The sequence below is a fragment of the Protopterus annectens genome, chromosome 11.part0, assembly GCF_019279795.1.
Source record: "Protopterus annectens isolate FY-2018-M chromosome 11.part0, PAN1.0, whole genome shotgun sequence".
Taxonomy (NCBI): Eukaryota; Metazoa; Chordata; order Ceratodontiformes; family Protopteridae; genus Protopterus; species Protopterus annectens.
The window spans coordinates 1,030,653,845-1,030,679,327 of NC_056745.1; the positions used below are offsets into that span (position 1 = coordinate 1,030,653,845).

The following is a 25,483-nucleotide window of genomic DNA, read 5'->3' on the forward strand; positions in this document are numbered from 1 at the left end:
AAAGAGAAAGAATATCTATGTACAATAATGTTGATTAATAAGGGGCATATATGAAGAAATTAAAAATACAGCTATATACAAAGGGGACAACTACAAAAGTATACGATATAATGGAATAAGAAGTAGGTATTAATGTATAAACACAAAGTGCTGCTATATAAAAAGAAAGTAAAGCAGTATAAGGAGCAGGAAGAGATGGTTATAATGTTCAGTTGGAAAAAAGAGTGAACACAGCAATCATAATGATAAAAACAATAGTCACAGTAATTTATCAAAGCTTATAAACACATATTAGCTCTGCCAAGACTGCTCAACTGTATCAAATGACAGCAGAGGTAATCTGTTTCTTCCACAGACTGCCTCATTACCAACACATTATAGCCACTTTAGTGACTGTGTATGTCAGATGTATGATTGTGATCTAATGGATGAATAAATATATCAAGAATGTCCACTCTTTTGTATCTCATTTGTTAGTATCAGCAACATGCAGTACAAGTCACTGCAACTCTTAAACGTATGAGCTTACCTACACACCCATTGCAATACTTTTTGGGTTATTATTGTCAAATACATAAAGTATATGCCGCGGTGGTACGGCGGTAGCGTTACTACCTCACAGCAAGAGGTTCTCCCGTTCGATTCTTGGCATGGCTTGGGACTGCCTTCTGTGTGGAGTCTGCATGTCCTCCCTGCAGTTGGGTAGCATTCAAAAGACATGTGTGCATAAAATGGGCATGCCTTCATTGAAGGTTGGGCGTCGAGCTGGCACCTCGGCGTTTCATAAAAATCTACTGCCAATCATTAGCGGACCGGAGTTCCGCTGTGGCGACCCCTTACCGGGAAAAAGCCGAAAGACAAACAACAACAACATTGTCAAATACATAAAGTGTAACTCAGTGCAACCCACCCCCCCACACACACACACACACACACACAGTCAGGAATTACAGCTACTTTATTTGTATTGAGTGTGTATTCCTCAGCTGTCTAATTGTGATTAAACAAATGAATAAATACATAAATAAATAATGGCCACAATAATCCATTTCAGCATATTGCTGAAAGGCTTATGAAATGCAACCCATTGCAACTCTTTCCACATAAATATGTGCCCACCAATCTAAACTTCTTTATTGGCTCTGTATACTTCAGATGTCTGATTGCAATCAGATAAAGACACGATGATCAAGGAAATGAGTTTTAGTTTGCAGCAGTCAGACACCCCCCACACACATAAATATAAATGAATTCGTACACACATATGCACACACTTGTGCACGTATACACACACACACACACACACACACACACACACACACACACACACACACACACACAAACATATTAAATATATACAAGAAAACAGTGCATACTGTTCTGTAGGCTGTTGTGTAGTACAACACTGAACAGAAGATAAAGAGATCACACAACAGACTGGATAAATATAAATGAATTGCTAGACACATATGAACACACTTGTGCAAGTACACACACACACACACACACACACACACACACACATGAACATATTAAATATATACAAGAAAACAGTGCATACTGTTCTGTAGGCTGTTGTGTAGTACAACATTGAACAGAAGATAAAAAGATCTCACAACAGACTGGAACTATTATTTAATAAAAAAATAATGCAAAATATTTTCATTGTACTGGACTATAAGCCAATTTCTCTATCTTTCTTTTCATAACCATAATTTAGAACTCTTTGTATATGCATTATAACAGTATATTGAGACAGGACAACACTATAAATGCATAGTTCAGCTCTATAAAGAGATAATATAGATGTATAAGTATAAAGTATAGTGATAATATAGATGTATAAGTATAAAGTATAGTTGAATAATGACAGTATAAAACACTATAAATATACAGCACAGGTATATAAAACAGAAGATACAATTGTTGAAGAAGAGGACATATCAATATACAGACACAGGACAGTTGCATAAAATGAGCATACAGCTGTATAAGAAGAGGGCACAAATGTAAAACAGCATAGTACTGCTGTACAAATGGAGAATGCAGCTATATAAGGAGAGGAAACAACAGCATAGATGTACATCACAGCTGTATGAATGGAGAATAAAGTTATATAAGGACAGTGTACAGGAGTATAAATGCACAGTATAGCTGTGTAAAGGGAGCATGCATCTATATAATAAGATAGTACATATTTGACTGTGATACTCCACTTTTCTAGGACTGTCGGCCTATTCCTCTTTTGATGGTTACTTTCAGCATAAATTCGGCAAGCAAAATATGTATCTCTGCCAGTCTTACATCTTTTTGGAAGTAGCCCATATCTGCAGAATAAGATCTTTTATTTGGACTGCTGTAATCTACCTTTGAATTTACCTCCTTCCTTACAAAAAGAAAACTCAGAAAACTTAGATTTCAAACCCATTTGCTCCTTGCAAATCCACTAGGAGATTTCTAGAATCTAATATAAATTCACTTATAGTTGGAAAGCCAGTTCTTGAGAACTATTAAAAATAATGACATCATTATACCTGAGGATAGAAGCTAGAAGTTATCCTCAGAAATTTGTAGCCACTAATTCTAAACTAGTGCCTGCATATTATGAGATTCCCTTTGAAACAAACTGCTTTTCTCAGAGAATGCATTGCTTAATTTCTTGCTTCAGACAACCTCTTTGATTGTGTTTTATGCTGTTGTATTTTACCAATGTGTGCTAAGTCCTCATTCATATAAAATTAGTTGTCATCTGCTGAATTCTTCAAACCATGGATGTTCTAGACTTAATAAGCACCTTGTTACAGGAAATTTTCAAAATTTCAAATTTAAAAAGTTTACTAGCCTGTATTTGCTATAGTTGGGAAACTTTAAAGACTGTTGATCAGATATTAAGCAATCTGATCCTGCTGCACCCCCCCCCAACAGTATCAGTCAGCTCTATATCAAATGGCCATATCTAGCCTAAGCTCTTCAAGTCAAGCATACATCTCTCTCAGCTTATTCCACAAGTCTATGCCTTCTTGAGAACCACTTAGTTCTGCAGAATAATACCTTCTATCTGGGATATCTACAGTCTTCATAGGATCCCCTGATCCTCTCTACCAGAAAAGACAAAAAAAAAAAAAAAAAATCAGAACATAATATTCAAACTGCTTGGCTCCTTCCAAGACCAAGGAGATTGCTACATGTGATACAAACTCTACTGAAGTTATAATGTCAGACACTAATGCCCATACAGTAAATGTACATAGCTGCTGGAGCTGTCCTTTACCTCTCCGTAGCGACTTGTTTATTTTACTAAGATAATAATGTAATTTCTGTTAAGTGCATAGACCATACCATACCAACTCTAATAACATATATTTCTTACTTTTGCTGTTTTGCTACTATGTTTCTTTTTTGCTTAAAAAAGTAATGTTTCTTGCTGCCTTATTATAACTGTCTTTAATACTGTGGCTACAGATGACTATTTTATCACTAGTGCAACCTCTGCTGTAGGATTCATAATACAACAGTGATCCTTGGTAAGTCAAGAGTCAAAACAACATAAAGTATCAGAAAAGCAAAATGTCATAAGCTCAAAACTGTACTTGCATAAACTTATGACAAACTTAATAGCATTATTTTTTGCAGGATAACATTGTGTCTTTGTGGATTTGGAGAAAACATATGACAGGGTGCCTAGAGAGGAGTTGCGGTATTGTATGAGGAAGTCGAGAGTGGTAAAGAAGTATGTAAGAGTAGTACAGGATATGTATGAGGGTAGTGTGACAGTGATGAGGTCTGTGGTAGGAGTGACAGATGCATTTAAAGTGGAGGTGGATTATATTAAGGATCAGCTCTGAGCCCTTTCTTATTTGCAATGGTGATGGACAGGTTGACAGATGAGTTCAGACAGGAGTCCCCATGGACTATGATGTTTGCGGATGACATTGTGATCTGTAGTGATAGTACTGAACAGGTGGAGGAGACCCTGGAGAGATGTAGATATGCTCTAGATAGGAGAGGAATGAAGTTCAGTAAGACTTGGACAGAATATATGTGTGTGAATGAGAGGGAGGATAGAGGAATGGTGAGGATGCAGGGAGCAGAGTTGGCGAACATGGGTGGGTTTAAATACTTGGGATAAACAGTTCAGAGTAATGGTGAGTGTGGAAGAGAGGTGAAGAAGAGAGTACAGGCAGGGTGGATTTGGGGGAGAAGTGTGTTAGGAGTGATTTGTGACAGATGGGTACCAGTAAGAGTGAAAGGGAAGGTATACAAGAGGGTAATGAGACCAGCTATGGTATATGGGCTGGAGATGGTGGCATTTACAAAAAGGCAGGAGTCAGAGATGGAGGTGGCAGAGTTAAAGATGTTTAGATCGCATTGGGTGTGACAAGGATTGACAGGATTAGGAATCAGCATATTAGAGGGTCAGCTCAGGTTGGATGGTTTGGAGATAAAGCCAGAGAGGCGAGATTGCATTGGTTTTGACATATGCTGAGGAGGGATCCTGGGTATATTGGGAAAAGGATGCTAAGGATGAAGCTGCCAGATAAGAGGTAAAGAGGAAGGCCTAAGATAAGGTTTATGTGTGTGGTGAGAAAGGGCATGCAGGTGGTTGGTGTGACAGAGCAAAATGCAGGGGACAGGAAGAAATAGAAACAGATGATCTGCTGTGGTGACCCCTAACAGAAATAGCTGAAAGAAGAAGAAGAAGAAGATTTTTTGAAGATAACTATGCCTCCTACACCCCAAATAAAGGAGCTATTTCTCTATAATCCTGATCTCTAAATATACTACTGCCTAAGTACACAGAACTGGAAAATGGTAAAGTATTATAACAAAGGCTCATTTTCCCTTTACTGTAACTTGCCAGATCTCAGATACAGCATTCATTGCAATTGCCAACACTTCTGCAGCTGAAAAAATGAGCAACAATATCTGAAGTCTCTGCATAAAGTTACATGACACTGTTTAGTATTGACAAAATGGAATCCTGGTAATCAAACCTCCATATTATCCAAGGTGCAGTCGTTTCCTCCATTGATATAAATAAATCACACTTTATGCATGATTTGAATAATTATTTTTACTTTTATTTTACTTGTCTTTTTTGTATTGCAAACTGGTTAACTTGATAACTATGAGGATAAGTAAAATAAAAATAAAATACTGAAGAATGTGAACAATGCCAAGAATGTGCTAATGATTGTCAGTCTGTTGAACAGCAAGAGAAGAAAGTGGTATCTGTCTGTTTCTGCTTCTAGTTAATGAAGGATGAGCAATTCTGTCACAAACAGCAGATATAAAATGCTTTTAATTATGCACTTGCAAGTCATACGTTTACTAACTGCATCTTTCTCACCTGTCTGCATGTAACACCACTCCAACTATGGTAAATACTGGAAGTATTGCAGTAATTTCAGAGAAGCTACATTTTTTTAGTTTAAAGAAACTTTCTTTTTCTATCTCAGAACCTGTTCTTTTCCATCCTAATGTATTTAATTACCATTAATTGAGAAGCTTGGTGTACAATGCCATACAAAGAGAAACCAGAAGGAGCCAGTATTGCGTGAACCGTACAGTAAATCACTTATTTAAACATGGACACCTGGTAAATCATTGGGGTCCTGGGGTGATCAGATAAGCAGAGGGTGTGTGTGTGTGTGTGTGTGTGTGTGTGTGTGTGTGTGTGTGTGTGTGTGTGTGTGTGTGTGTGTGTGTGTGTGTGTGTGTGTGTGTGTTTGTGTGCGATCATTCATTGATAAATAGAAATACTGATGTATGTTACATTGAACTCTGTACATTTAAACCACACAATTATTGAAACTGCAAATTATTATAACTCACCCAATTGAAAAAAAAAAGCAAAAAAATGATCAATGTTAATATGGTTTGTTTTTCTTTTTCATTATTGTATATGTACCTATGTCACATTTTATTTAATGTCATGTTTCATAAAGATGTTTAAATAAATAAGTAATAATCAATCCCTGTTGTACCTCTCAACTGTCCAGATTTTTGCCTCGTACTTTGGTCTGATCCTCATAAAAATTATCACTAAGAATTGAAGTCACTACATAATGACATACATGAGTTTCAGACTTCATGTGCTTCAGAAAATGCATGTTAAAACAAATCTTGTTATTTTAGCAACTTAAGTTAATAAATGCAATATTTAAAAAATGCTGCTATTTTTGGGCTTTCGACTATGCCATTATTTGCCTCACAGCAAGAGGTTCTCCTGTTCGATTCTCAGCTGGAGTGCCTTCTGTGTGGAGTCTGCATGTCCTCCCTACGGTCAAGTGGCATTCGAAAGACATGCGGAGTTCCGCTGTGGCGACCCTTAACCAAGAAAAGCCAAAAGAAAAACAACAACAATGACTATGCCATTATTTTAGGCTTTGTCCAGATTTCTTGCACTAAAAGGTTGAGGGGTATGATCTCTGTCAGTGGACTAAATATGATCTAATGGCAAGCTAAATTATAAGTGGATAATATTTGAAGGCAGAACTTTAAGCAAACAGAATATTGAAATATTCATTTATAAGTAAAGTTTCAGCATTTGGGCAGTGTATGCATGTGTGAATGTGTGTGGGTTAGGGTTAGTATAAAGGCTAGAGAAGGGGATAGATGTAATGTTACAGTGTTATGTTTGTGAACTGTATATTTGTAGTGTTTGTGTATGTGAGCATCATGTTTAGTGGGACTTTCAGGGAAAATGCTTTATAAGGTAAAGTGTAGGGTATGGTTATGGTTTAGGATAAGGTGAGGGGTAGGGTTAGCACAAATGAGTAAAGTGGGGGGTACTGAGGCTGCTACATACTCCTCTGAGATTTACTTCCTCTTTGACAGCCATATTGAGGCATCCACACTGGTCTGAAAATATAACTGCAAGCTTAAAACTAAATCTATATGGTGGACATATCACAGTAACATGCTGCATAACAAAAAAGCACTTGGTCATCTGTAAAAGATATCTACTTCGTCATAATAAAAGGGATTTATGCCTGGTAACTAAGTCTCTTAAACTTATCAGTTGGAAATAAATGACCAGTTATGAACTTTGAGTCGCAAGCATGAGACCTTTCTTCAGCAATATTTGGAAACAGAAGTAAGCAGCAATTCTGTCTCTGAGCTTATCTCTAATGCTATTTCCTTCTCTTGATCTCAAGGACACTGTTAATGTTCTTGGAAACATTACTTTCCAGTATCAACTCATTTAAAATCTTATCCATCTCACCACTGAAACTACTTTGGATGAAAATTAAAAATACCAGTTCCATGGGTCATGACATTATCTTGTGATGTGTACAGCATGTAGCACATAGAGCACATCCCTTAAAGAGTTAACATTTTATTACCTGGGTATGCTCTCCATTCCATAAAATCTGATGTTCTCTGATGACCAAGTCAGGGGTGGCACTGGTGTCATATCGCCCAACCTCAACATACTTAGACAACTCATTCAGGTTTGCTTGCCAGTTCAGAATGTCATAAACTGCTGGTGGGTCCCCATTCAGGTCAAAGAATATTTCATCACCAACTTTATTTCTAAAGTACACTTTTTTCATATATGACAGAAGCTAAGGAAAGGAAATACATAAAATAAGAATTCATACATTGCAGAATTGACATTGTATACATACATATATCTATATCTATATCTATATCTATAGATATCTATCTATATATACGTGTGTGTGTGTGTGTGTGTGTGTGTGTGTGTGTGTGTGTGTGTTTGTATGGGAGCACTTTATAATCTCGAAATACTGAAATGTCAAATTTCAGTATCTCGAGATATTAAGCCGAATGTTTACAATAGCGAAAGTTCATAATCACGAATTCGAATATCTCGGAATCATGCTTATGGCATTACACTACGTAATGTCCAGGATTGTGTGTTGGTGGTGCGTGGTGCCGTGTGTGGATCTAGGTGTTATGTCAGGTAAGTGAATGTTTTGTAAGGGTTTTCAATGGGAGACAGAGTGTATGTGTGTGTGCTGATATGTTTGATGTGTGTGTGAGGGACTGGAGAACGTGCGTGTGTGAGTTTACTTTTGTTTCCTGTTTGTGCGATCTTGGAGTTAGTATATATAAGTAGGGGGGGTATGGGGGGCTCAGCCCCCACATGGGGGGTGCAGGGGGGCTTGACCCCCTGCTTATGTGTGTATGAATTGTGTATGTGTATAGTTTTGTTTGTTTATGTTGTGATGTGGGTGTTGTGGTGTATGTATGGTGTAGTGTGTGCGGTTTGTTTGGTGCTTTGAATTTCGCGGTTTTGGGTTTGGGGTTTTGTTGTTTTGGTGTTTTGTGGATTTGGTTTCATGGTCTTGAGATACTGAAATTCAATATTTCAGTATTTCGAGATTATGAAGTGAATATATATATATATATATATATATAGCTATAGATATACATACACATAAACTTTTGCTTGCTGATTTTCATAATATTTCATCAAATATATCTCCTGTTGAATGTATAATGGTTTAGTGATCTTCTCTCTTATGACTGTGCTTTCATTCTTTATTCCTTCATTTTCTCCTTCAGTCAGTTTCTGTCTTTATGTTTTGATTATATTCTTTCTTTTATCTCTTCATTACTTCTCAAGAAACTGATGCACAGCTAAGAACTTTCATTGATTTCATAAGCCATAAATACCATAGGTGATGAAATACACAGTCCTGATTAATACATTATAGGGTCTCTGTAACAGGCAGGAGTTCTTTCTTTCTAGCTGTTACATTTCACTCCTAGATAAACTATTGACTGCATACTGAATGAAAACTTATTACTTGTTTTTTATGTCTGAGCGTGTTGCTTATTTTTTGTAATCTCTAACAAGAAGACATTTTAGGCTGTAAATAATAATACAAATGATATTTTGAAGATTTAATATAAAATATGGCTTATCATACATGCAAAAATATGTCTCTAACCCTCTTAATGGCAAATTTTGCAGAAGTAATATATCCATCGTACTTGTAAATAGTTTAAACACTGGAATTTATTTAAGTAATACTACAAATTGCTTGATATTATATTTTGTGGTATTCTTTTTCTGCGATAAAAGAATTGCACCAAAAATTACCATATTTTGTGTTTGAAAATACACAGTTTAATGGGATATATAAATAAGCTTGCATTGTGAAATGAGCATTCTATCTGATCATTTATGCAGACAAAAGTAATTATGGCTGTGAACATTTTTAAAATACTGTATTATAGCTTTAACTGAACCAGTGATTTTATTTATTTCTTCTGTGTAGCAATGCTTTTTAAAACTTTAAAACATTATCCATTATACTGTATTATGCTTGTGATGTTTCTTACTTTCTGACTAGTGTTTGAAAACAATGAGTTTAGTTCGCTATGGTTAGGTAAGTAAAATTAGCACCAAAAGGAGGCACTCAAACCTAATAATTCTATTGTTGTAGGCATTACTGATAACTTCACTCTAGGCTTTTCTGGGAGTAAGAAGTAATATTTCATATGATATTTTCATTTAATCTGTAGAAAGTGGTTGGGAGCTACCTGTTCCATTCACCTTTTAACTGATTTTTGATTTCTTGCATACTGTGTTGGCCCAGATATATTCTTAGCATGTGGCAGATACAGGTGCACACTCCAAGATGGTTATCAATCAATATTCATTGTAATGCAAATTTCTGCAGATGACCCATAGAACTTATCAATGTATCATTCTAAAATCTTTAAAAGCCATATAACCCACCCCACTGCAACTGATAAAAGTCTACTGAAAAGCATTTCCCTCCCTTCACTACATAATGACAAATACAATTGCCCACAGAAAGGACTATAAACAATGAAAAACATATGCAGGGATGAGTTCATGAAGGTACCATGACATCTGCGTAGAGGTGTACAAATCATGGTACCTTTCTCTGACTCAGAGTAAGTACCCTTACATGCTGCTACATTGTCCTGCAACACAAAGATGTACACTGCCATGAAGGGCTGGCCATATGTACATGCTTTCTCTCCAGAACTGCCTCCAGGAAGGCATCTACATGACTGAGCACTCCAAGAAAGTGCTTGGTCATGTAGATCAGCACAGTCATTCCCACCATGTTGCTGTAATGAACATGGCCAAAAGGCTGTTTAAAATGCCAAACACAGATGTGTTGCTGGAAAGAACTGGACACCAGGGCTTACTATTAAAGTGTCATAATGGCTCCAACTACAAAGCAGGGATCAAGGTGTGGGCACTACATTAGACCAACAGGAGTTCATCTGTAAAGTCCCATACTGGCACTAATGTTACTATGGGGATCAGAGTTGGAAGGATACACTAGACACTACAGATTAATCTGTAATGTGCCATACTGTCACTGACATTACTACAGGGACCAGGGGTGGGGGAATTGCTGGACAACAAAGACTACCCTAAGTGCCATGATGTCATCAATGTTACTACCAGGGTGAGGGAGTCCAGGGAATCACTAAACACCAGATAACACTTTAAGTGCCATGATGGCACCAATATAACTATGGAGATCAGGGGTGGGGGTACCAGTGGACAACAGGAAATACTTTATGTTATGGTACCAACATTATTATGGTGATTGGGGGTGGGGGATGCACTAGACACTAGGGGATAAGTGCATGATGGCACCAACATTAGTAAGAGAGTTGTGGGTGGGGAGACCACTGGACACCATGGCTGAAATGAAGCACTTAATGGCACAGACATCATAATGAGGATTGGAAGGTGGGAGGATGCACTGTGGATTAGTCTCTAAAGTGCCATGCCAGTACTGATATCATAATGGATTCTGGGGGGGATACATTATACCTCCAGGGCGCTGAATACATGCATGTTGTAATGATGCTAATGTATTACAGGGTGGGAGAACCTCAACAGGGTAAATAAGGTAAGTACAGATACAGGCAATGCAGAGTGTGTGTGTGTATGTGTGTGGGTGTTCATGTTTGTGTAATTTCCTGCATGAGCAGCAGAACACACATTTGTAGAGTTGTGGGGCAAAAGATGCAAATCAACAAATTAACAAAATCAACAAAGTCCAATGGCTAGAATTGACATGTTTTAATAATTGTTAGTGCTTTCATTCTGTAAAACATTGAACTCAGAACTTCATCAGACATAAAAAAGTTTGTATTATTTCAAAAACTATTTAAATACCCTTAATAAATCTAAAATCATCTCACCAACCAATCACCTCAAGATTTCAAACACACCCCCACTCTGAGTGGTAAAACTTATTTTCTGTAATTAAAAAAATCATAGTTAACATGATAAACATTATAAAATTGAAAAATTAAACAAACACGTTACAAAATTATAAAAGTGCCATCTTGTATTAACATTCATGTTTCACTTTAATCTTTCTAAGAAAACACTTTAAATTTGCATTGTCATTAAGTCCTGGAGCACGATCTGCTTGGAGTCTAATTTGCCATGCAGTTTCTCAGCACTACAGCAAATTATCAAGATTCCCACCACAATCTGACATAACTACACTGTCAAGCACAAAAAAGTAAACTTTTGAAATCTTTACAAGGTAAACTGTGCTTGGCAAGTGAATTATTGGGATCTTTATTGCGAACTGCTTGCAAATGTTTGTACATTCTTCTATTCAACTGCCTGCAGGTCTTCCCCACATAGAATGCCTCACAGGTCTGACATGTGGCAACATAAACTACATATGTTGACCTACAATTATATTTACCCATTGCACAAATGTCTAAATTTAGACTTGACAAATGGATGCTACAAATGTTAGACACAAAATTACATTGATTACAATTGCCATAGCTATACGTACCAAAACCAGAACTGGTTGGTCTTTAAATGCAGCTTTTTTCTAAAATAGATTTAACATTGTTAACTTTTTTATAAGTAAACAATGGTCTTATCCCAACATAATTTGTCAAATCCCCATTTCCTATAATGATCTTCCAATTTTCTAATATAATATTTCTTATAACAAACATATAATTTGTTATAGGAATAGGAAAAGCTAGCCCAAAAGCCATCTGATTGGTCCTTAAAATATTTCCATTGTTATATTAGATGACCGATGGGGTGTATTCACCTTTCCACAAGATTGATTGAACTTCGTCCTGTATAAGCAATAACACTTTACTATCTATTTTGCTCAGCCAATCAAAACTGTAGACTATTTCAATGAAAAATTCCAAAAGCATCCTTTTTTCTTCTTCATAAATTTCTTCAACACTAGTCAGTCTACTTAAGTGAATCAACTGACCCTTAATGACTCCCTTTTTAACATGCATAGGATGCAAATTTTCTCTATGTAAATATTGATTAACAAACGTCTGTTTCTTGAAAATCTTACTGGCAAAACTATTACTTACACTGTCTTAACTGATAGAAATGTCAAAAAATGTAACTTTTGTGTCACATTCTCCCTTAGTGAATCTAAAGATGTCCATACTTGAATTTAGGGAGTTGACAAAATCAAGGGATTCTTCATACAATCCCTTCCACAAAAAGAAGAGATTGTCAATATAATGTCAATAAAATGCAACCTTACTGTATAGTGGGTTTTTCTTGACAACTTTTTCTCCTGACTGGCCATTACCAAATTTGCAAATGCAGGGTTTATAGGTTCATAGGTTCATAGATTATTACTAGGCTAACTGCCCTTGTGGGTCATTTTAAGCCTAGCCAACTACCCCATGTGAGAATCAAACCCTGCACCTTGTGTTTGCAAGGTAAACACCTTAACCATTATGCCAACCTCCCACCCTCAACTCTGTCCCCATGGCAACACAAGAAAATTGTAAAACCAAGAGCAAGTCCACCACTATTCCAATGAATGCGTCTTTAAGGCAAATAGCAATCAAAAATGTAAAACACGGACACATCCAAGGCTGGAATAAAAACAAGAACTTTACTGTGCACAAACACAAGCGCTTTTACTTATCGCTTCTTCAGATGTAAAAACAGCACAATGAAGACACACCCTTTAAATACACTGATAAAATCACATGACCAAGACTTATTGAGACTAATATCACAATTAAAGAAATACATACAATTAAAAACACAGCATGAAAACAGCTGAAAATATATGAAAAATATGTAAAAAACTATTTACATAGATTTATCAATTATCGCTTTACAAATCTGGACTTGAGTTTTGGTCTAAGGGGAACACATTCATTAAGCCCACAGCCTGCATCTCCCCTCATCCTGACAATCCATTTTGCCTCCAATTCCTCAGTTCTTAAATGTATATCTCCAAACCTTTCATCCTCCACTATTCTCCCAATGACTATAAACTTAAAACTATGTGTAGAATTAGTATTAAGCACACGTTTGGCAAGAGCATTAGTTTTATTCTGCTTAGAAATATTATAAATATGCTCTCTGATTAGTTCTTTGAACAATCTGTCAGTTTTGTCTATGTAAAACTTTTTGCACACAATACAGTATGCAAGATACACTATGTGCTCACTATTACAAGTGATTATTTAATTATCTTTAATTGTGATATTAGTCTCAATAAGTCTTGCTCATGTGATTTTATCAGTATATTCAAAGGGTGTGTCTTCATTGTGCTGTTTTTACACCTGAAGAAGCGATAAGTACTTGTGCTTGTGCACAGTAAAGTTCTTGTTTTTATTCCAGCCTTGGATGTGCCCGTGTTTTACATTTTTGAACACAAGAAAATTGTTTATAATATTTATCTAGGAAGCAAAAATAATTGTTGTCCAACACCAGATGAAATAAATCACATATAGCATTTATCAGACATGTCAAAATCACTTTGGTTAAAGAGAGATAATCCCTGACCATTTCTATTCCTATTTATTGAGTAATCCATGTGGATAATGACACAACATCAAGGGTTGCAAACATTATGTTGTCATTCAAATCAGTGAATTCCCTTAAAAGTTCCAAAATATGCTGGGAATCACATAAATAGAATTCTGACTTCTGAACCAAAGGATTTAGTAAAAAATCCAAGTAGACTGAAATGGTCTCTGTTTTAGAGGCACCAGTCGAGATAATGGGTCTGAATGGAGGATTATTCCGGTCTTTATGCAGTTTAGAAATGCCAAAAACTTTGCTATTCTAGGGTGTTCCACATATAAAAAAGAATAAATTGTGTGGTCTATGTCACCACAAAGAAAAAGCTCAAACAATTCATCATCAGTTTCAATGAACTTCCTTAAAATATGTTCTTTTTTTAAGTTCTCTGTAATTGTTGCTATCTGCCAACAAGTTCAACAAAGCAATGTGTAATAGCTTTCATGGGTTCATAGGTAGGTACTAGGCTATTGGCCCTAGGGCCTATACAAGCCTAGACAATAGTCATAAGTCATAGTCAGTAGTCATAACAAGGATCATGCCCCCTTTGTCCGCTCACATGATCCAGATGTTATTACCAGATGGAAGCTCCCTTAATGCTTTTCTCTCCTGTTGTGACAAATTATAATTCACAGAAATCCCTAAACGTTTTTAAAGTACTATGCACAGTTGGATTGAAAGTACTATTAGAAAATAGCATTTCGTTTTCTGTCCTTAAATCAGGGATGTTCTGCATAACATATTGTAAGTTGAACTTCCATAAATATAATTAAGAGAGAAATTAGAGGAAAGAAAAATACTTGCACAAGAAATACTGTCAAAAGCTTCAAATGTAAATCTGTGTTCATTAATACAACAGATCCAAGAAAAACATTATACAGACCAAAAAACGTTGAGCCATTTGGAAAAAGTAGTGACAGAGGAAGTACAAAAATATCAAAAACAAAGCCTAGAGACTGATGGACATGGGAAAGAAAAAATAATACGACATGGTGCAATATTTATGCAAAGGATCAAGCCAAACTAATCAATGCAAAAAGCAACTCCAAAGATATTTGAAGAGAAATACAGGCAAAGGCACCCAGATATGGAAAACTTCACAATACAAAAAATAAGATCACAAAGGGGAATTGTAGAACAGAGGATTTATAAAGTAGCAGTTAAACAAATAAAAACTAATGTTGTGGAATACCTACAGAGTGAAGGATTTAGTATACAAACTCTGATAGAGGTTATATCACAGAATGATGGAGCAACAAGCCTCCAAAGTAAGAAGAAATGGGTGGCGCAGGAGACATCTGAAGAAGAAATATGGACATGGGAAAGAAAAAGAGATTTAATGTGGTGCAATATTTATGCAAAAGAGAAAGCAAAACTAATCAATGCAAACAAGCAGCACCATAAATATTTGAAGAGAAATACAGGTAAAGGCATCTGGATATGGAAAATTTCACAATATAAAAAATAAGAAAACAAAGGGGAAATGTAGAAAATAGGTTTAGTAAAGAAGTTAAAGAAACAGAAACTGCATTTATGAACTACTTGTGAAGTAAAGGATTTAAAGTTGAAAATCCAACTCTGGTAATGTCATAGCATGATGGAGCAATGCGTCCCCAAATTAAGGAGGAACAGGTGGAACGGGAAGCATTTGATCACTTGACATATGAAGATACTCTCGAGCCTTCAGCTGGAAATCAGTACAAAAGTTCAGTTGGAATTACACAGGAAGGGAAGGAGCAGGAAGTAGTGACAATTATGATGCAGTCAATGTTGTGCAGTGATAGGTCATTGAGTTCCCATATGAAACAGCAATGGCTGATGCAGGATACAGCTGATGAGAAAATGTCACAGGATTCTGGATCTTTCTGTGAAATGCCCACAAGAAACAAATAAGAAAGAATGTGCTCTTTAATTTAGATGAAAATGATCTAAGTGAAGAGTTACAGTCCCTTGATTTAATAGAGATGCTTAGACATATTAAGATTGGTGAAAGAAATAGACTACAAAAAATCAATAAGACCCCAAATGGCAGATTTATGATAAAACAGATGAACACAGTAATCAAGATTCTTAACAGAAATTCATCTTATTTAACAGAAGTAAACAGGATATATTACTGTGCAGCTAAAGTAATAACAGATAAAGACTAATCACAAAAACCCAGAGCAATAAGGAAAAGGAAGGGAAGAAATCAAATGCCATCATGGAAGCATCGAATAGAGAAAACTATTAAGCAATTAAGACAAGAAGTGTCTTATAACTGTCTCTTTTGGTGAACCATGTATTGGGTACCATTAAGATATTTGTCAGGCTGACCTCTAAAATGGCTTATCCTTCTTTATTCCTGTTGTTACCCCCATATGGACCCAGGCAGCCCTCATATTTTATTCTGTTGTGATATGATCATTCAGGTGCCTAATATCCGCACCGACTCACTTGTATCCTGTTGTATTTTGGTATAGCCAGTAGCAACTTCCTTAAAATGCTGTTTTCCTCACCACTGGAAGCCTGTTGTGGAGCACAGACTGAGATTATGTCGAATGCCATCTTTCTACACTGGAACTTGATTGCCTTGAGTCTATCACTAATTCTTAAGAAAACTCTTACTGCCTTCTGAAGGCTCTCTCTTCCCACAATTCCCACGCTATTTCTAGCTTATCCTCCACGTCAGTAGTAGACTTTGGATCCCAGAACAAGTGACTTTGGTGTACTGTCCTTTCACCTTGTCTCCTGGATACACAAGATGTCCAGTATCCTCCTTACCATTATGTCATCCATGTTCAAGCTGCATCCTGTTAGTGAGTCTGTTTTCAGTGTAGCAATCTTTGGTTCATTGCATTGCGGGCTGAATGGTTTTGCATCCAGTTTTTGCTCAGGTAACTCAGGCTGGGCATCTCATCATGCACAAGCAATGAGGGAAACTGATAGAGGACAGTGTATACTTGACACCACCTGGGCTAATGATGTTAATGCATAACCACACAGTCCTACCTGAACTGGACAGCTCAGATCATTATAGTGTAGGATGAGAGGTTACACTTATCATGCATATAAAGCCTCACTTAAAATATTTTGCAAAGTATTACTTCGTGAGATGTTGAAAAGGCCATAAAAAACTGTTGCAGTATCTCAGACATATTTGTAAATAATTTCTTTATTAATCATTGTGATACAACATAGCCTCACCAGAAGTGGAAATAGAGTAAAATCGTGAATGTGCATTATTATCTGAAGAGAATTTAATAACAGGTTTTGAAGAAATTAATGAGCATTTTCATTTTTGAGGTGATGGTCCAAAGTCTTATTTACTCCTGGAAAGTTTATTCTTGTGTATGTATGTCCCCAATATTTGCAGTTAATCTGTAGTGGTTCCTATATTCAAGAGCAGGGATATTAGCATTGTGAATAATTATAGACATATGAGCTTAATTAATATATTAGGTAATCCTCTGAAGGAACATTACTGGCCTTTATCTCATCCCAGTTTCTGTTAAATGTGAATTTGTTATAACATGTTATGCTAAAGGACATTTGTGTAATACTAACTTGGTTCAGTTTTATAATAATATGATCCCAGCCATGAGTGAAGAGCTTGCAGCTGATATAAGATGGTAGGACTTTGCTATGGTATTGTACTCTCTGATTCATCCCTCCTCAATCCTGCCTCCATCTTATATAGCTTAATAGATTTATACTTGAATAGTTAATCAAAAGATTGGTAGGAGAATTCTTGAATAATTGTTCTTACTATATCATCACTGGTGAGCTTCATTAGAACACAAGGCTGGTCAGTTAGGAGGTTTCCCAGGGAGCATTGTCCAGTCATTTTTCTTTTTATTATATTATGTCTACTATTCCATATATTAATTAAGCTTGGACCGATATATGTGCTGATGATGCTAAGTATGGTATGATTTTGGCAAGTTCCAGTGTTAAGAGAATTTTACATCACTCCTTTAACAGTTTGTTACTTGAGCTAACAAGAATAAAATTACATTTAGTATTAATAAGTATACTGTAATGTACTTTCATCAAGGATGTGACATTTGGGGAGAGATGGGCGAAGGCTGCCAGCCTACTCAAATAGAATTTGATATATAATTCTGGCATTTATAAATAAATGTAAAATACTGGCATGTTTTCTTGAATGTAAAAGAATATTGTGGAACTGCAAAATATGTGACAACATTGCACTCTACTGGCCCAGTGAAGCATGTTGTACCCTTTCATGTTAGAATTCGGCTCCAGGGCGGCTGGATGAAGATTTCATGCCCATTGTTTTAAGGCTAAAGTGTATGACCAGAATTTAGATGTGGAATGTGCTTTATTGCTCTAGTTTCTGTTAGAATATACACGTGAAATGCCTTTTATTATTGTAAGTTTCTGTGCAGGTGTTAATAATGCAGTTTGTGGCCTGAGAACTCAGTCTAGGTGTTAAGATGATGCAATATGAATACTGGGAAAACCTAAGTGTCAAAAATGATGTAATTTGGGAAGGCCTTAGAGACATGTTTGTAGTAATGTTTTAAATACTATTTCTCACAAGAGACTTGATATCCACCTATCAGCACTCTGCCTTATGCTCACATGTAAGTTTTAGCACCGTGATTTCTTGTAGGAATAGTTAAAGCTAGTTAAGATTAATTAGGTATTTTTCTTTTAAATCAGACCTGTCCTACTGCATTATTTTAAGTTTCTGTGTGATCTTTGAACTCTTAGATATCTCTGTGGTGTAGTAGTTTTGTCTTGTGTTTTAATTATTTATTATTAAATATTTTTAAAACCTTCTACCTCTGGCTGCTTTGTGTAGAGATAAGCTCTAGAGTACTTTGCATATTTATAGAGGTCATTGTAATAGGCCACTCTAAAGTAAACCTTGACTGTTAGTCATACTACCATTTGATAATAATAGTGCACAGTAATAACTGGACACCCTTTTAAGGGCCTTTGAGTAGCTTATATTTATTAGCTGATGGTGGCAGTAATTACTACCATATAGCCTGGGTAAATGGGCACAGCTGAACAACCTGTGCCAGCCTTTTTCCCAGGAGGGTCTGTGTGGTTGTATAACCTCTTCTCAAAGTATGTGTGTGGTGTGTCAGTTACCTGGGCAGGGACACGAAGCACTGGTTGGACAGAGAGGGTACTGGAGGTTAGCTTGCCAGCTAGGCTGAGGTCTGGACCCTATACCTCTGCCAGTGGGGAGTCTTATTGTCTTTTTGAAGACCTGGAGAGCAAGGGAGCAACCAGCCCCAGACTGACTGTGATCTCTGTGTGCACCTAAGGGAGATTGTACTTTACTGTGTATATTAGTTATCCTTTCCTCTTTTAGGAGACGACCTCCCTGGTGTTAGTGGTAAGGATTGAGGCTCCTTGATTGCTGGGCCAGGGCATGGTCATCACAAAGAATATAGAATACCATCTTATGAAGATATATAAAAGACATGGTAAAAATAAGAATCACATACAAGTCTGTAAAGCTATTAGGTATACGAGAAGTAAAAATCAAAACTTTGAGTAGTGGAGAAAGATTCATAAAGATCTTAAGGATACTGTTGAGATGTGGACAACACGTTATATGCCATTAAGAAAAAAGTGTACTTTGATTAAAACTAGTTGTATGGGTAGGCTAATTATACTGTTGGCGTTTGCATATTTTCTGAAGGGTATTATGAGAGAAATGTGGAAATATGCTCTAAAGACATTAGGTTGCCAAGAATAAACTTGATAAAAATTGGGGTTTTGTACGTGAATGAATATGAGGGAGGAGTAGGTATGCTATAATCAGTTACTTCCCTCTGCATTACTATGGATTTCCTTTTTCAATAAATATATTAAGGATTAAAATAAAGCATTAAGATTTTGGTTCTATTAACATTAGTGGGATAAATAGGAAAATTAAGGGCCAGTTGCCTGTAAGTCACTTTGTCTGCAAGCTGGAGTTGGGGGGCAGTCCTTATTAAAGCGAGTGGCGTGGCCCCCCTCAGCAGTTTTTCCAACTTTGTGGAGGTGGTCGAGGACTCATTCGATGGAGCCATCTGGCAGTGGTTGTTCAGGTGAGTATGCCTTTAAGGCTTTACTCATTTCATCAGGAGTTTTATTGCTGTGACATGCCCCCCCTGGTAGGGACAGTCTTTTATGCCTGTCTTTTGTGTGTAACTCAGGTGTGTGTGTGTGTGTGTGTGTGTGTGTGTGTGTGTGTGTGTGTGTGTGTGTGTGTGTGTGTGTGTTTGGGCGGGGTTTCTTATTTTAAATTAAAAAAAAAGAAAGACAATAACAGAATGGTTAAATGGAAATTAAATATGCAGACCGCATACCTATCACATGTCAGTTTATATCTGTGGTCTGTTTCGGCTTGAAATTTATGATTTTCTGGCAAGTCATAGGGGATTGAAAGAGCATAATAATGATATACATTGGAATTCTGAATTCATGTCCTTCAGAAAATGTGTGCTGAACAAGTTCTGTTATTTTAGCAACTTTCTAAGTTTATGAGAACGATGTTTATGGTCTGCCCCTGCTTTTGGGCTTTTCTCCCCCCATTGTTTAAAGATTTTTTCCAGATTTCTTACATTATGTGGTTGAGTGGTATGATAAATCCTGTGAATTGGGCTTAGGCAGAAGCTGTGTTAAAGGTATGAGATTTACCTTACAGACACAAGGTACTGGGTGGTTCTGCTTGTTTGGCAGGGAATTTGACTAGGTTATAAAGATAACACCATGGCAACAAGCTAATAGGTAATATTATTTAATGGTAAATGAGAGTTTGGTGGGCATAATATCTAAAGGCCGAAGTTGGGCAGTTTTTGTGTAGGCATGAGATGTTACTGACAGCATAACATAATCAAGGCCATTAAGGACATTAGTTTTCTTTTCCCAAATGATAAACGTATATTTGTAGCATTTGAATTGCTTTTGCTGGTTCTTATTACAGTTAGGTGTTTCAGATGCAAATTTCTGTTTTATGTAATACATCAAAAAATATAATTTTGGAAATGCAGAGATTGTCCCCAGCAAAGAGTGTCAGGTGGCAATTCTATTTTTAATGTACAGCATGTGACTGTTTGTGTACACCTTTGACTGCAGGATTGATTCTGCTGTGATGGATGGCCTGCAGCCAGGTTTTATGAGGGCTAGAGATCTGTTATGGCTTGTGTTGTACTTGTAACTGGGTTTCATGGTTTGATCATTACTAAAGGATATGAACAGCATGTTTTTATTCCAGTAAGAGGACCTTCAGGTGTGTGTCTTTGTTTTAAGGTGGTTTTCAGATGTTTTTGTATTTACAGGTTTTATTTAATATAAAATAGGTGTAGGTTATATTACATGTTCTTTTATGATGGGTCACTGGCATAGGGGAGACGGTGTAGTGGGGAGTCAGTTATTTCAGTGGAAGGGAGTTGGAAGTTTGGCAGTTGGGTTTAGTTTTAAAGCAATCTGTCCTGGAGGCTTATTTCAGTAGATGTTGTGATTTTCTCTGCTAGCAGCAGGATTAAAGCTTTATAGAATAATGGCTCTTGCTCCTGAAAGGAACTGCATTGTGTGAAAGGTGCAAACATTCCAGAAACCCCACAGCAGCATTTCATCCTCTCTTACATATGATTTCTTAGTCAGGTTGGTATGGATTTAATCAGGGTTTTTGGCATGTCAAGTGTTCACATTCTAGAACTCTGCAGCAGCAGGGTATCCAGGCTTACAGGGGAGTTTGGCACTTTTCATAATTTTGGCTGATCAACAACTGTTTTTTTTTATTTATTTATTTATTTTTTGATAACCTATTTATTAGGTTCCACTCTGGTCCAAACTTTTAAGGAAAGATGGCTTTGCTATCTCAAGAACTGCGTTTGATTTCTGACGTAGAGGTTGCACAGTCAGTAGAACAAAGGCAGAACTGCAGAAAGAGACTGGCAGTGAAATTCTGAAGAAGAGTTGGAGGATGTACCCACTCATGGCTAGAAGGCTAGAAAGAGAATAAAAGGGATACCTCAGGGCCAAAGGGCAATTCTCCACTCCCACTAGAAGCACCATCAGAAATGAAGGGTAATGCCACGGGGGGGGGGGGGCACTAGGGGCAGGGCTTAGTGACAGAGGCCAGTCCTCTGTGGAATATTTGCACAAAATTATCAATTCATTGCCAGAAGAGGTTAGGGTTAGACTGTTTGACCTAGCCTTAGAAAGGAAAGGAATTTTGGCACCACAACATCTTTCTCTCCCGGCGAGGTAGGAATGGCAGATTTGGAACATGATGCACCTCCACCCTTACTCAACATGCAAAGGGGGTCTGAGACTGTCAGTACTTCAAGCAGTGGTGTCCTGCCTCACCCAGGTAATTGTGTTATCCATTTCTTGTCTCCAGTGGCTACATTGAATCTTTCAGCTTCAACCTCCCCTCGGATCCACATTACAGCAGACGTCCCTGCCAGAGTTAAAGAAAAGATCCTCAAACGGGATTTCATTTAGATATCTGGTCTTGCAGATACTAAGACAATAAAGTACATTTTGGATGATGACAATTCTTCTAACAAACACTTGATGGCAGCCTTGGCAGCCATTTGGAAAAAGGCCTCAGCCAGAGCAGCAGTTAAAAACTGGGCCACTCGGTTGCTAAATTTTATTGTATTCATTGGAGTGATTATAGAGAAAAAAAATAGCACATTTTGTGGTCATCGGGGAATCACACCACGTCAAAGGGGGTTCATCTGGGCAAATTATGATCAGCATTTCAGGAAACTAAAAGACATAAACAAGTCCCTCAGGTGGGAGTTAAGACACCCTGATATTTGGGTGAGTGCCAAGTTAGATAAGCTGGCTGCCCCTGAGATCAATGGTGAGGATAGAAATAATGGGAACACAAAGTTCTGCTGGGGTTTTAACCATGGGAAGTGCCTTTGGCCAGCTTGCAAGTTCACCCACTTGTGTTCTGGCTGTGGAAAAGGTCACCCTGCTTCCAGGTGCTGGGAGATAGTAGGCAGGGACAGGCCTGGCATTCCCTTCACTCACCCAGAGGGTGGACTTGGGTGAGGATGGGATAACTGTCTTAGAGGCAAGCAGCCTTTTTGTGGCTACAGAGGCATATATGGCAGGAGTTTTCATCAATCTGCAGCAGTCACACTCCCCAGTTTGACTAGATAAATTAACCCAGCTGTTAAATGACTATCTGGACCAAGAGGCAGCTGCAGTTCTTAAAGGTTTCCGCAAAGGTTTCATGATTGGCTTCTCAGCATTTTTAGATTCCAAGTTAGTTAGGAATCTTTCATCCATTAAGGGGCATGAAGAAATTGTAGCTAAGTTAATTGAGAAAGAACAAGCAGCCAGCAGAGTAATTGGCCCATTTTCCACCCTTCCCTGGTCCACTTTAAAATTTCCCCCATTGGCCTCATTGCTAAGAAAAAGGATGGTGAATTCAGGCAGATCCACCACCTATCACACCCTGCAGGTCCATCAGTCAATGATTTTATTCACAAAGACCAGGCCAAACCATGTTACTCTTCCCCAGATTATGTTGTGAAGGTCATTTTGGGTTATTCCAACCCTTGCCTTTGCAAGTTTAACCTTCAGTCAGCATTCCGTCATCTTCCCATAAGACAGAAGGACTGGGGTTTCAATTCAAAGGCAAATTCTTTTTTTGACACTGCCATGCTCATGGGGTGCTCATTGGCTTGCACAACTTTTGAACTGTTCAGCACAGCTTTACAATGGTGTGGGCAACAGAACACAACTCTTCAATCATCAGTCACTACCAGGATAATTTCTTGATAGTAAGTAAAGGGCAGGAAGGGGAATTGCAGGACGTGTCAACATTCAAAGAACTATGCAGTAATTTAGGTGTACCCTTTGCTATTGACAAGTCAGTAGGGCTGAGATGGGTCTTAACCTTTTTGGAACTGGAAATTGATACATTGATAACTCTTTTAAACTTCCACTGAATAAATTGCAGCAAGTCCGGTAATTGCTTTGGAAGTTTCTGGTGGTCAAAAAAGCTTGCACAGGGGAAATTATGCAGCTTCACAAGCTGCTGAATTTTGCTTGCAGGGCAATCTCCCCAGGCAGGACTTTCCTCCAGTCTGTTTCAGACTTGTTGAAAGGAAACAAGGCCAAAATTTTCAATGTCCATCTGACCAGAAGGGTCAAGGAAGACCTCTGGTTCTGGTTCACATTCCTGAATCTATTCAATGGCATATCTTTTTGGCAGTTCCCTTGGGTTTCATCCAGTGAACTTAATCTTTTTGCAGATGCTGCAGGGGTTTTGGTATGGAATGATATGTCCAAGGCAGTTGGTTCATTGAAAAATAGTCAGACTTTTGATCAGAAGACAGAAGAAGAGACATTACTTTCATGAAAATCTTCCCTATCTGGTTGCTGCTTTGGTATGGAAGGACAACTTACAAAACAGCAGAATAGTATTTTACTTGGACAATGCTGCAGTTGTCCATGCCATCAAAAGACAGTCCTCCAAATCCAAATGGGTTCACTCTGTAATTAAGCTATTAGTTCCATTGAGTTTAGAAATCTGTCTTTCTATAGTGTTCATGTGCCTGGTCAATACAACCTCTTATAGTCTTTCCAATTTTCAGATCATCAGGTTTCATCAGCTGGCTGGTCAAGCATGCAGAGCCAAAGGGCATGATAATTTCTGTGGATGTCTGGTTAACTGGAGAGGAGTAGCAACATCATTGCTGGCCAGGTTATTGGCCAATAATACAAAGAAGGCCTATTCTTTGCCACTTCAGATTTTCAGGGTTTTCTATAGGTTACTGCCCCCTTGCTACAGAAGTTGAGTTTTGTCATTGGTCCTTCACTTCTTCATGGTGCGATCCTCATTAGGAGATTTCCCTAAAACACTACAGGTTCACGTAGCAGCATTAGGATGTATGGAATTTTTTGGGGGGGTCTTCAGGTAATATCTAGGTACTGGCTGACCAGCAGATTGATCCAGGGTTGGGAAAATGCTTATGGAGCTTCTTGTGATTCCAAAAAGCCAATATGGAGACACATCATCACCATAACTGTTTGGGACTTGTTTAACTCAGTGCCTCATTTTTGTACCTTTGCTACACTGGCTGCTTTGTTCATGTCATCTTTATTGGGAGGGCCTATTTATTCACAAGGAATTTATTCTGATATGGGTGAAGAAATCCAAGATGGACCAAGTAGGTAAAGGGCAGCAAGTCTGAATAGATAAGTCAAAGGGGTTGGTCATTTGTCCAGTTTTCTTGTTCAGATTATTGTGCAAGATCACTTCCAAGGACATTGGGTCAGGCCTGATTTTCACCAGGGAGGATGGTAGACCATTTTGTTTTGCAGAGATCAACCTTATTCTGAAGAAGGCAATTGAGGGGCAAGAAATACATCCATATGTGTAGTCATCTCACTCCCTTAGAATAGGATGCATTTATGACTTGGCCATGGAGAAGCATTCTGCTAACGTCATGCAAAAAACAGGAATGTTGGTGTCAGACATCTTTTTATCTTAAATCAGGCACTAACCCTTAATTTTGTTTCAAGGAGGGAGGTTATCTAGATGTTGGGACATTCCTTTATCAACGGCTCCACATTCCCAGCTTTGGTCTGCCAAGTTGGGAACTCTGACTCATTAGACATAACACATGGGGAGTTCATTTATTTGGCTTCTCAGGGCTTCTCTGGTTTCATTTTGGGAGATATAGCTTCAAC

General features: G+C 37.6%; 1 protein-coding gene across 1 annotated transcript in view; it reads right to left on the reverse strand.

Annotated features, from left to right (window-relative positions):
• Positions 1 to 25,483, reverse strand: part of LOC122815014 (extracellular calcium-sensing receptor-like) — a 249,541-nt gene that overhangs the window by 194,130 nt on the left and 29,928 nt on the right. The window contains exon 3 of the mRNA XM_044087265.1: positions 7,350 to 7,571. Coding sequence (XP_043943200.1) covers positions 7,350 to 7,571 — 222 coding nt within the window. The remainder of the gene's footprint in view (positions 1 to 7,349; positions 7,572 to 25,483) is intronic.